The sequence below is a fragment of the Pterocles gutturalis genome, unplaced genomic scaffold (assembly GCF_000699245.1).
Source record: "Pterocles gutturalis isolate BGI_N339 unplaced genomic scaffold, ASM69924v1 scaffold4096, whole genome shotgun sequence".
Lineage (NCBI taxonomy): Eukaryota > Metazoa > Chordata > Aves > Pterocliformes > Pteroclidae > Pterocles > Pterocles gutturalis.
In genome coordinates, this window is record NW_010097564.1 from 44,556 (window position 1) to 56,098 (window position 11,543).

General features: G+C 40.8%; 1 protein-coding gene across 1 annotated transcript; it reads right to left on the reverse strand.

Moving 5' to 3' along the window:
* Positions 1-3,909: 3,909 nt before the first annotated feature.
* Positions 3,910-10,076, reverse strand: LOC104464533 (chromosome unknown open reading frame, human C8orf37; the record flags this gene model as incomplete). The annotated part of the gene is made up of 5 exons (XM_010077304.1): positions 3,910-4,069; positions 6,018-6,113; positions 6,921-6,986; positions 7,488-7,558; positions 9,977-10,076. Coding segments are annotated over 5 exons (493 nt in total), but the record flags the coding sequence as incomplete, so codon positions are not given.
* Positions 10,077-11,543: the final 1,467 nt, after the last annotated feature.

Here is an 11,543-nt window from a genome sequence, read left to right on the forward strand (position 1 = left end):
GCATATCACCCAAGCAAAATGAAAGTCTCAAGTTTTCACCTTGGCCATTTCACAAACAGAAACAGTATTATTACTTCCAAAGCGAAAAACAGGAGTAAAACAATGGTCACATTTATACTTAGCAAAACTGTTCTCCAGTACATCCGTTTGACAACAGCTGAACGGTGTTCTTAAACAAAATTCTTTACATAATCCTATCTCAGATAACTGACATGGAAGTATCGCTTAGGGTCTGGGCTACGTCTTGAAAATCTTGTGCAATCTTACAGTACCTTAATCAAATTAACGTTCAAGCTCCAGCTTTGTGTTTCTTTACATTCTTATTTATTTGAGGACTTTGGAATGGCTTGTAATACGTAACTGAAGAAAGCAAAGGAAGGGAAATAAAATACTTAATACCACTTCTCCTTCCAGCAAAATAATTATATTTAATGACACAGTAACTATCCTCAGATCTGGAAATACGCTAAATTCTGTAATGAAAACCTATACAATACGCACTATTTCTGCACATGTTGAAAACTTCACTTGGACAAAGAGCTGTCATATCCCAGCATTGTGGCCAAGGCCAGAAACAAGTAATGACACTTGAATAAACACGATGATTTCATGAGAATACACAGGTTGCCACATAAAATTACCAATGAAGATTATCTTCTAACATTTTCAGTGCTTGGAGGACAGTCTTTGTGGCATTAGTGATATAATTGCCTGACAACAATCACTCTCTTTCTACAACTCTCCAGGCTAACAGAAGACTGAGGGATGAGGTAACCTAGGAGAAATGCTGACTAACGTTGTCAGTAGATACTGGTGTTAATCCTTTTCACTTCTCCTACACTCTTAGCCCTTTCGTCTCAATCCCTTCCTAGCCTCCACTTTTCAAGTGCTGCAGGCTGTCTTCTTGTCATAAAAATCACTAGAATGGATGTCTTGAACTTTTGTTTCCGCATGATTTGCTCCACACACTTGGTAGTGCAAACTGTTCCAGAGGGAGTGACTATTTCTGTTGGCTTGTTTAAAACAGGGTACAGGAAACATGCTGCTTTTCCAAGTCATGTCAGTCTTGGTCTCATGAACTGAGATGGGTGTTAGGATTTTCCTCATTTCCTGCTCACAAGCTGCAAGCCTAACTTGTTCTCTACATTGCAGCACAGTTCCAGTGCAAATCCAGGCCAGAAGAACATCCTGTGGGGCTACCTGGTCATCCGTTTCAAATGGCCTTGGAACACAAAAGCCAAGGCAGCTCAGCACTTGTGTTGGGTTTGTGTGGCAAGGTTTTGGTAGCAGGGGAGCTACAGGGGTGGCTTCTGTGAGAAGGTGCTAGAAGCTTCCCTTATGTCCCATAGAGTCAATGCCAGCCGGCTCCAAGATGGACCCGCCGCTGGCCAAGTCCAAGCCAATCAGTGACAGTGGTAGTGCCTCTGTGAGAACATATTTAAGAAAGGGAAAAAAACTGCTCTGCAAAAACAGCACCCAGAGAGAGGAGAGAGAAGATGTGAGAGAAACAACTCTGCAGACACCAAAGTCAGTGAAAAAGGAGGAGGTGCTCCAGGCGTTGGAGCAGAGATTCCCTTGCAGCTCATGGTACAGACCGTGGTGAGGGAGGCTGTGCCCCCAGTCCCCCTGTGCCCCTGCTGGGGAGGAGGTAGGGAACTCAGGAGTAAAGTTAAGCCTAGGAAGAAGAGAGGAGTGGGAGAAGGTGTTTTTAAGATTTGCTTTTATTTCTCATTATCGTACTCTGATTTGATTGGTAATAAATTAAATCAAGTTTTCCCCAAGTTGAGTCTGTTTTGCCTGTGACAGTAGTTGGTGAATGATCTCTCCTTGTCCTTCTCTTGACCCACAAACCTTTTGCTCTCTTTTCTCTCCCCAGTCCAGCTAAGGAGGGGGAGTGGTAGAGCGGCTTTTGTGGATACCAGGCGTCTAGCCAGGGTCAACCCACCACAGCACCTTTTGAAATGCATTCTTCTTCTTCAAGAAGAATGGAAAGTAGGTTTCCTCTTCTCTAGAGCTGTTAATAAATTACATACTACTGCCGGGTTCTTCTCTTATCATTAGTACCGATATTTTCCGGGAATAGAAATTGCTGAGGCCCACCTGAAGAAAACCCAGGAACACTTGCTGCTTACAGTCCACATGGGTGCCCTCTCTTCACAAAGGACAGAAAGGCAAGCAGACCTCTTCCAGCAGCTGACTGAGCATTAATCAACTCATCTCTGTGTGTCTCTCTCTCCTGAACCTGCAGTGTTAGACTCTAGCAGTTGAAACTTCAACTGCACTGAAAACAATACATGACCATTATGCCCAGTAGTACCTCTCCAAAGCCAACTCACCTCTGAACCTACTAGCAAGGCCCCATGTGGCACTGGAACATGCACTCCAGAGCACTGAAAAAGCACTACGCACACAAGCACTGCCAGGCCTCCCATGCACATGCTGCTCTTCTGCAGGTTCTAAAAAAAGCACCCAGGGAGGGGGAAGGTGAGCAGGATGCAGAGTACCTTATGCCTCTGGTCACTACCAGGATCTGCTCTTTCAGAGGGGTACAGACAAAGCGAGAGAGTCAAGAGATGACCTCTGAAAGAAAGACCATGCAATTGTTTCGGAAAAGCTCAGAAAAATAACAGATTGACAATGTACAGATTAAGGCCATAAGCAAAACTTCACAAAAAAACAAATGTCTCTGTGTAGCTTGAATTGTACAAAGTAAGTAATTTTAGATTTATCTGTACAGTATCACATACCGCATAGCAAAAATACTGACATCTTTCCCATTTTGAGACACCTTTCAATGTAGTAATTGCCAGGACTGGTAATCCTTTGCTTCCTTTCTGCCTGCACAAAACCCAAATCCATCTCCTATGTTATTTATACATAATGAAAAGAAAGAACTCATAAACTATAGTGACATTAACTGTAATCAAGACAATTCACCAAGTAACATGATACTGGAAGTAGTTTTACAGTGTTACTGGGGGAAGGGAGTGTGCTGAAACAGGACAGTTACACTTTCTGAATATGTAGGATTTTGAAGTGAAGCTGAAGGGAAAGCTAAGTGAAACTGAAAAAAATCCAAATTTGAATGTTAGTGGGGATATATATTTTCTCACTCTTCAAAGCCTGAGCCTTTTTTCCCTAGAAAATATAGATAAAGAGTCAAATACTCCTCAGAATCTCTTTAAAATTGCACAATATTTAATAATTGCACAATAACTTGTTCACCTCTTGCAGTGAAGGCTGAACGGAAATCCAAAAAATTCACTGTGGTAAAAGTCTTTAGTCAGCAGAAAGTGCTTTGAAGAAAGCCATAGGAACTGGAAGGAAATTTCCAGCACCTGCAGTTTTTGGCTACTGGTGGGTAAAAGAAAGTAAAGTTTTGGGGTGTGCTGAAACCTTCGAGGTGAGAGCTGATTTCGCAGTAATTTTTTAAGAGATCTACAACCACTTGCTCATTAACAGCTATAAGGAAAGCAGAACAGCAGTATTAATTTCCGTGCAAAAATTCATACGCTTGTGTGTCATGGCTGCATCCCAACCCACCCTTTTGAGTCCAAGATTTTGCAGACATAGGAAATAAGGCTCTCGCTAGATATGAGGAACAGTCTCAGACTGCTTTGCCCCATGTTGTTGCCAAGCTGTTGATTTCCTCTTCCTTTCCTTAACACTACTGAGTATGAGCTTTAACCTCATTTAGCCTCCAAATTGTTTGTTTCTTCTAATAATTCCACTCCTCATATTGCTTGCAAGACAGTTAAATGGAAAAAAAAAGTTTTCTGGTTGAAGTCTGGGTGTTATATTCTATTTCTAGATGTAAGTATTTGGGTTTCCATCTGCTCTCAGAAAACTGTGTGGGAAATGAGCTGATGACCTGTTTCCACAGAAGTAGGTACCACATACAAAAGGACTTCATTCTGCATGTTTACCACAAACCCACCGAAGCTGCTGCTCTGTTTGGAGGTCAGTTAATTCATCAATGGATCTCCAGCTGCACTGACAGGCATATGCTCGCGCTCCTTTCTTCTTTATCATCTTCGCTCTTAGTTTACTGAGCTCAGGCATGTTATTCCTGCCAATTAAGTGAATTCAGTTTAGGATCATGCTTTTTTTTTTTTTTTTTTTTTAATAAAAAAGATACATTGGGCCATTTCAGTTCAGAAAAGCTCTTAAGAACATTTCTGAGTACCACTGTTACAAAAGAATTTAGGGATATGTTTAAATTCTGTTTTGAACACAATCCTTCCCTGTGAGCAATCTCGGTGCATAGTTGCTGTATTCTCAGATAACTGGAGATTGATGTTTTTGTAAGCCATGTTCTCTGTCGGGTTTAGAGACCCTGGATCATTCTCCAGAGAAAGATCTGGGAAGAACACCAGGTAGAGTTAATTATCATGTTAAGAAATTATAAAAAATTGTATTTATCTTACCAAACTTACTGTAAAAATCCCTATGCAGAATGGGTACAACTACAGAGTTAAACTTCTCATCAGAAACTGTTACATCAGGATGATTGTTGAAGTGACTGAAATGAAATGGCCGTAAGAGAGAAGAATGTACATCAAATTCCTGTGCAAGCATCAACCCCAACAAATGAAAAATCAGCATGGCTATTACAAAAACAAGTTGTTTCAAAAAACAAGTGAAAATTTAGCATTTTAACTATCCCTGCTCTCATGACCTCCTGCTGCCATCAATTACTGGCCACTGAATTGCTCAAAACCAACATTAACAAGCCCACCTACATAAAGAAAACCCAAAACAAACATCAAAGGAAGAATTTTTAGAAAAAGGAAGTCAGACATCTGTTCATGGAAGGCAAATGTTTAATCTTTAAGTTTTCTTTTTAAAATTCAGGTTAACCAAAAGAAATAGCTAAAGATTACAGATTTTAATCAATGTTGCAAGTATTTGATACTAATGCCTTTCGTGTCTTTTTTTTTTTTTTCTTATTTTTATGGATTTCAAGACCTCAGAAGCAGAATAATTTAGGCTTTAAGTAAATAAAAAAATCATATTCTTATTTAACCTTTCCAGCCTTTAATCTCAGGAGACTAGTGTAGCACTGTATTTTTAATGCTGCTTTAAATAATAGTGAAACAAGATTTGCATTCAAAGAGAAATACAAATTTCGAAACTGAAAGGAAAATACAGGAAAAACCTAACATGTAATACAAGAGAAATAACGGAAAAGGAGTTGAAGTGGCTGTGACTGTTCTGTTCCAGCTGTCACGCGCCCTGGTGGCCAAGCACAGACTGAACATACCCACTGCCTCCATCAGGTAATGGACACATACAGAGCCCGTACTAAAACAAGAGGAATCAAAATTCGGTGTCTGTACTAGGAGCATGCCTACTATACTACCCTTCCCTAAGTCTTGGCATTAGGTATAGTTCTAGAGAAGCTGGAAATAAGAACTCCTTAATTTAAGTCTTCAAAAAAATTGAAATAATTAAAGTCAAAGACCTCACAATATTACAAGAAAACAAAAGTCTCATCCCTCTATTTAATCAAACCTTGCTTCAAAAAGAAGTCTGTTAAGAAATCAAACTATTTGATTTTCACTGAACATGACAGCATAATTCTTGATACTTGAAAACATAAAATCTGACTTGAAACAATCAGTCTGTATGACTGAAGGAATGGTGAGAAGTACACGCTGAACAGTCCTGCATTCATTTTGTAGGCTTCCTGCAATGGCACACGAGAGGCCAACCTATCACACAGATTATCTGCGTATTTCAGCAGTAAAGTTGCCTTTTGATCCATTAAACTTCAATTCTTTTTAAAAGCATAGAGGGAGAATGATGGAGGAAGAAATGGAAAGGCAGGAAAACAGATTGTGGGAGGTGTTGCACCCCTCTCCCAGCAGACTTTCCCACCTGATCACCGAACAGGTTGCATATGCTCTCCTTTTTAGGTAACAGAGGAGTGGTCTGGACTTCTCATCTTTCCTGTTCCTATCAAGTCCCAAAGCACAGTAACACAATACTTAACGCCAAACCCACCTCAGACATACCTGAAAAAAAGATAATCACAGGACTGATCCCAGATGTAGTCATTGAAAAGTGACACATGGAAGTCACAAGCAGTACAACGTAGTCGATCACACGTTCTGGTCAAAAAAGAACAGAAAGTTCCAAGAGCTTATTACAATCAGAGAAGCTACACAGGTCATAATGGTTGTAAAGTACAGTGCTTACTCAGAAATACTAGAAGCAAGGTTACCCTGTAATTAATTTTTTTTACATATCTGGCCTGGCCCATTCATTATGGTATGTGTTTTAACTATATGATCATGTATTATTTTTACAGGCTCCTAACCTCGCTGAACACATAAAATAAACCGATATTCTCTTGATACATTCTCTTTGGTCCTCCTCCCTGGTGTGGCATTTGATCAGCATCCAAATATGCATCAAGTGCATAATTACTTACTACAAAAAATCCTACATGGAAATGCAATAATGTTATATAGGATGTTGGGGATAAATCTTTAAAGTACCTCTCCTACTGAGTTCAGCTGCAGTTGCAAAGCACTCTGGCTATTTTCAGTTCAGGCTCTGTGATGATTTAAACCAGCTCACTGATTTAAGTGACATACTTGGCATCACATAGAAAGCTGAAGGGAGGCAAGAAAAAATAACAATACCCTACAGCAGCAATTTCCTTAACTCCATGTTTTGGACTTTTGGAGTCTCTTATCTCATTTGCACACGTCTTTCAACTCTCAAATGAACAAAAGATCTATGAGTCAACAACAGAAGACTGGAAGGGACCAGCTGACTTCAACTGCAGCTACAGGCAGGCACGTGTTCAGATGAATGCAGGGCTGTCCTGTCGAGTTCAAACACAGAACGCTGGAGACACAGTTGTGAATAAAAATAATGGCAAAGCAAGCAGAACTTTTCATGTTTCCTACCTTTTTGAAGTATTTGTTCCTATGCCATTTGGTGAAGAGCTTCCACCCAGGTACACTGGACAGCATCTATATGGATTTCATTAAAAACCAGCAAATTATAGCAAAACATTTTGGAGAAAGTAGTACAATACGTCTCTTAGTTTAACAGCATGGTATTTCTAAAATAATATTTATTAAATATAGGCAAAGCATTCAAATGCCTATAAACTATAGAATTTTAAAATTTTCATTACCAAGGTGTTCAAAGAAAAACTTTATGACAACCACTGTCTATACCAAATATATACAGGACTATATACTGCAGCATTTGATAAATGTATATGCCCCTAAGGCAAAGTATGCTGCTGTTTAATAACTTAAATAGTTAATAAATTTATAACAACTAATTTTGACCACATGAAAGCACATTAGTAATTCTTCAAAATTATTTTTTTATTTTTTAAATAATGCTTCTCTAAGCAGTCTTTTTCTTAGTTAATGTCAACACAGATTAAACAGTAGCAATATTATCAGACTGACAAGTTATGATCAAGCTATGTTCAACTAGATAAAACATTTTTCACTTACCTTTTCCTGTGAGCTTGTATAACAGCACTATTGCTTTCAGGTGTGCGACTTGCAGAGTTAGACTTCAATTTCTATTTAAAAAGCAATCAAAGAATAAAAGGCAGCATTACAGCAAGGTAACAATATTCTGTTCTACTTAATAATCAGGAGCCACAAAATCCCAGTCACACCAAAAGGGGACTAAGAATCTGGCAATTTTCTTGCTCAAGTTTCCGTGAGGCTCTTTGAGACAAAAGCTGCTGAAGTAACAGATAAATGAAGAGCGAGGCTTCTCTTCCCATACTGAATTCCCAGCTCTGCCTGAAGGAATCCAACACCACATGATCACTTTGACTTTACAATCAAGACTTAGTATTTCATGCCCTCTTTTTAATAATTTTTGCTTTTAGAAACAGTTTTAATTTAGGAATCTTCTCCCTCAGTGTTCTTGAGCTTTTGTGTTACTGAAAACACATCAAGGATTTGTATTATTAAAAAAGATAAAGTGTCTTTGAAAAGTTTCTTATTTGCTGCACAAAAACCAGTTTGACTTCAAGAATACTGGAATTCTAGATCCTAAATGGGAAGTCCTAGGGATATAAAATAATAAAATTATACAAATTTACTGACATAATTCTCTCTCACTCAGACATACATATTGTGGTATACAAGTGTTTTTGGTTGGTTCAGATTTAGCCACTCTAAGAAATCAAAGACAAACAAAGCAAAACCAACGTCACTCAGAAAAATAAATGAATCTGCATAGGGGTTTACAAAGTATAAATAACAAAATTTTCTACCAATGATACCTAAATTAATATCTGTTTTCAATGTCTTCTATCACTCTGACTGTCTTGACAATGTAAAGTTGCAGCTTCATCTCCACCTCCTGCTGTCAAATGATGGAAGTCATTTGCAGATGATACAAAATGGGGAGCAGTGGTTGGCATGCCAGATGACTGCGCTACTATTCAGAGGGACTCAACAGACTGCAGAAATGGTCTGAGAAGAATCTCTTGAAGTTCACCTAAGGGGAAATGCAAACTCCCACCCCTGGGGAGGAATAACCCTCATGCACCAGAACACACTGAGGGCTGACCAGCTGGAAAACAGCTTTTCAGAGAAGGCCATGGGAAATGTGGTCGCTGGTAAGTCGACCACGAGCCAGCAGTGTACCCCTGCAGCACAGAAGGCCAGCAGCATCCTGGGCTACATTAGGAAGTACATTGCCAGCAGGTGCAGGGAGGCGATCCTTCCTCTCTACTCAGCACTAGTGAGACTGAATCACACTAATTTCTGTCGGAAGGAACCTCTTGAGATCATCTAGGCCAGGGTCAGCTTCAGCAGCTTGCCCAAGACTGTGTCCAGCTGGGTTTTGAAGGTCTCCACAGAGACTCCATAACCTCTCTGGGCAGCCTGTCCCAGTGTGTGACCATGCCCACAGTAAAAATGTACTTTCTTGTGTACAGATGGAATCTTGTGTGTTTCAGTTTGTGCCCACTGCATATTGTCCTGAGACTGGACACTACAGAGGAGTGTCTGGACCCTTCTTTGCTCCTCCCATCAAGTATTTATACACAGATTGATAAGATCCCCCTGGAGCTTTCTCTTCTCCAGGCTGAACAGTCCCAGCTCTCTCAGCCTCTCCTTATATAAAAGATACTGCAGTCACTTTAATCATCTCCACAGCCCTTTGCTGGAGAGCCTTCAGCTCCATCTCTCTAGGGAGCCCAGAACTGGACACAGTCCTCCAGATATGGCCTCATACACATGACTGGAGTGCTGTGACCAGTAAAAAAGAGACATGGACATAATGGAGTGGGTCCAGCAAAGGACCATATGAAGGCGATTAAGGACTTGGACCATCTGCCATACAGGTAGAGGCTGAGAGAGCTGGAATGGTTTAGCCTAGAGAAGACAAGTGTCAGGAGAATCTTATCAATGCATAAAAATACAAGATGGGGAAGAATAAAGATGTAGCCAGACTCTTCTCAGTGGGGAGGAGAGGCAACGGGCACAAATTGAAATACTAGAAATTCCAGTTAAACATATGAAAAAAAAACTTCTTTACTTCTTGAGAGGGTGGTCAAAAACTGGAACAAGTTACTTAGAGAGGCTGTAGAGTCTCCACCCTTGGAGGTATTCAGAAGCCATTTGGATGTGGTCCTGGGCAACCAGCTCCAGATAGTCCTGCTTGAGCAGGTGGTTGGATCAGATGACCTCCAGAGGTCCCAACCTCAACCATTCCGTGACTCTGTGATAATTAACACTATGGTCTATCTTGAACTAGCATTTGCTTTAATTGCCTGTTACTGCCTAGGTAAGACCATCTTGTATCTCTCCTCTTCCTCACTATAGGACTGCTGCATTTTCCTTTCTGCTTTTTTTTCCAAGTTTATCCTACAGCTTGTTTTAGTTCCTATTTTGCTTTAAACCAGTTTTAGTTTATGGTGCTTTTCTCTCCATCGCTGAACCTCATCCATTCTGGATTTCTCCAGACTCCTACTCACCACAGGTGTTCTGGTGAAGCTGCTGTCGCTACAGATTTCATCAATAATGTCATCTATATCTTCTTCACTGCTTTCAGCACTCATTAACAGTTTAGCTGATCTGAAAAACAAACAAGTCAGCCTTCATTTTGTAGCATGACCAGAGCAGTTCTAAGTTAAAACATAAAACTGGTTACAGCCTTTGTCCTCTAATATTCCTTTAGTATCTAAGGTAGGCTATCCAAATCATGACTGGACAGATGTAAACTGCAGGATGATGCCTTTCAGTCCCTGTTGAACCGTCCCATCATAGGTCGTTTTTTTGCTTCCTTCTTTTATCTCCAGCCCTGAAGAAAACTATGATAATATAACCCATGCTGCACTTATTGAGCAACAAATTGGACAACCCTGATTTTTCACATTAATCTTCAGCAGCAATAAAAATTTCAGAGGGAGTTCTCTCCTCATGCTATACAACCACAAGGGGTCTGAAGGAATTCCTGCCAAACTGTATGAATTTAGAGAGATTGCCTGCACTTCGCTTTCACTCACACGAGGAGCCTTGTCGCTCAAGTGTGCTGTTTGCTAGCTCTTTGTCAAAGAAAGGGAGGCCTGTAGCACTGCTGCATCAACCAATTGAGAATATATCTACTCCTGAGAAAGAAGAAAACTGTGATTTTTTTACAGTCAGACTGACTAAATTTAGGTCCTCATCTAACCATTATGCAAACAACAGGGAAGTCCCATAATGTGGCCAAAGGTAGTGGGGTTGCTGGTCTTTTATTAGTCATTTGGCTCTTCAAGATCCGTGTCTGAGACTCTGAGACGCCTGTTGGTAAGTGCTCAGCAGCCCACCTGTGGAGACACCTGGCCCAGCCCCTCTGGTCCACAGACCGTCCAACTGGAGTGTGAGACACCTGTGAGGGCCAAAAGGGAAATCTGAGGGTTGGGATGGAAACCTGAGGGCAGGCAAAGGCAGCTGTGAGGGCTGGGATGGCAGCGACGTGGCAGACTGCGTGGTGGTGGCTGTCACCAGGGACCCTGTCACGACTGAAACTGTCGGTATTCGGACCATCATTCTGAAAATTATGAAATCTGAGGTGGATACATGGAATTGTAGTGTAGGGTGTAACTTACACCCTACTTACTAGTGTGTGCTTACTACAGAAGATATGGTTAATAGAAAAAGTATGAACAGAATACATAAATGACTTAAGTATCAACACAATAAAATGTCGGATAATAGTCTTTCTAAAGTTCTTCCCGTTCTAAATCTCAGATTTATGGATATTTTATGTATCATGAGGTCACTTATTCAGCTAAGTAGCCCCTGATCCTAACCCCCAAGCAGATCAGTGCAGCTTTTAACGCCATCTTTAATCGCCGTTGCGATACTCCACAGAGACAAAGACTGTCCGAACTAACTCTGCCCTCTGGCACACGACCCGGGTGTTTAAAAATCAGTAAGACAGGGGATACTCGCTGACCACCAGCCAGTGTTGCGGTTCCCGAACCTGGGTATTCTCGGTTCCTGAGGGGTCTCGCCCTACGCCGATCCCCTCCCTCCCCACAGGGCGGCTGCGCAACA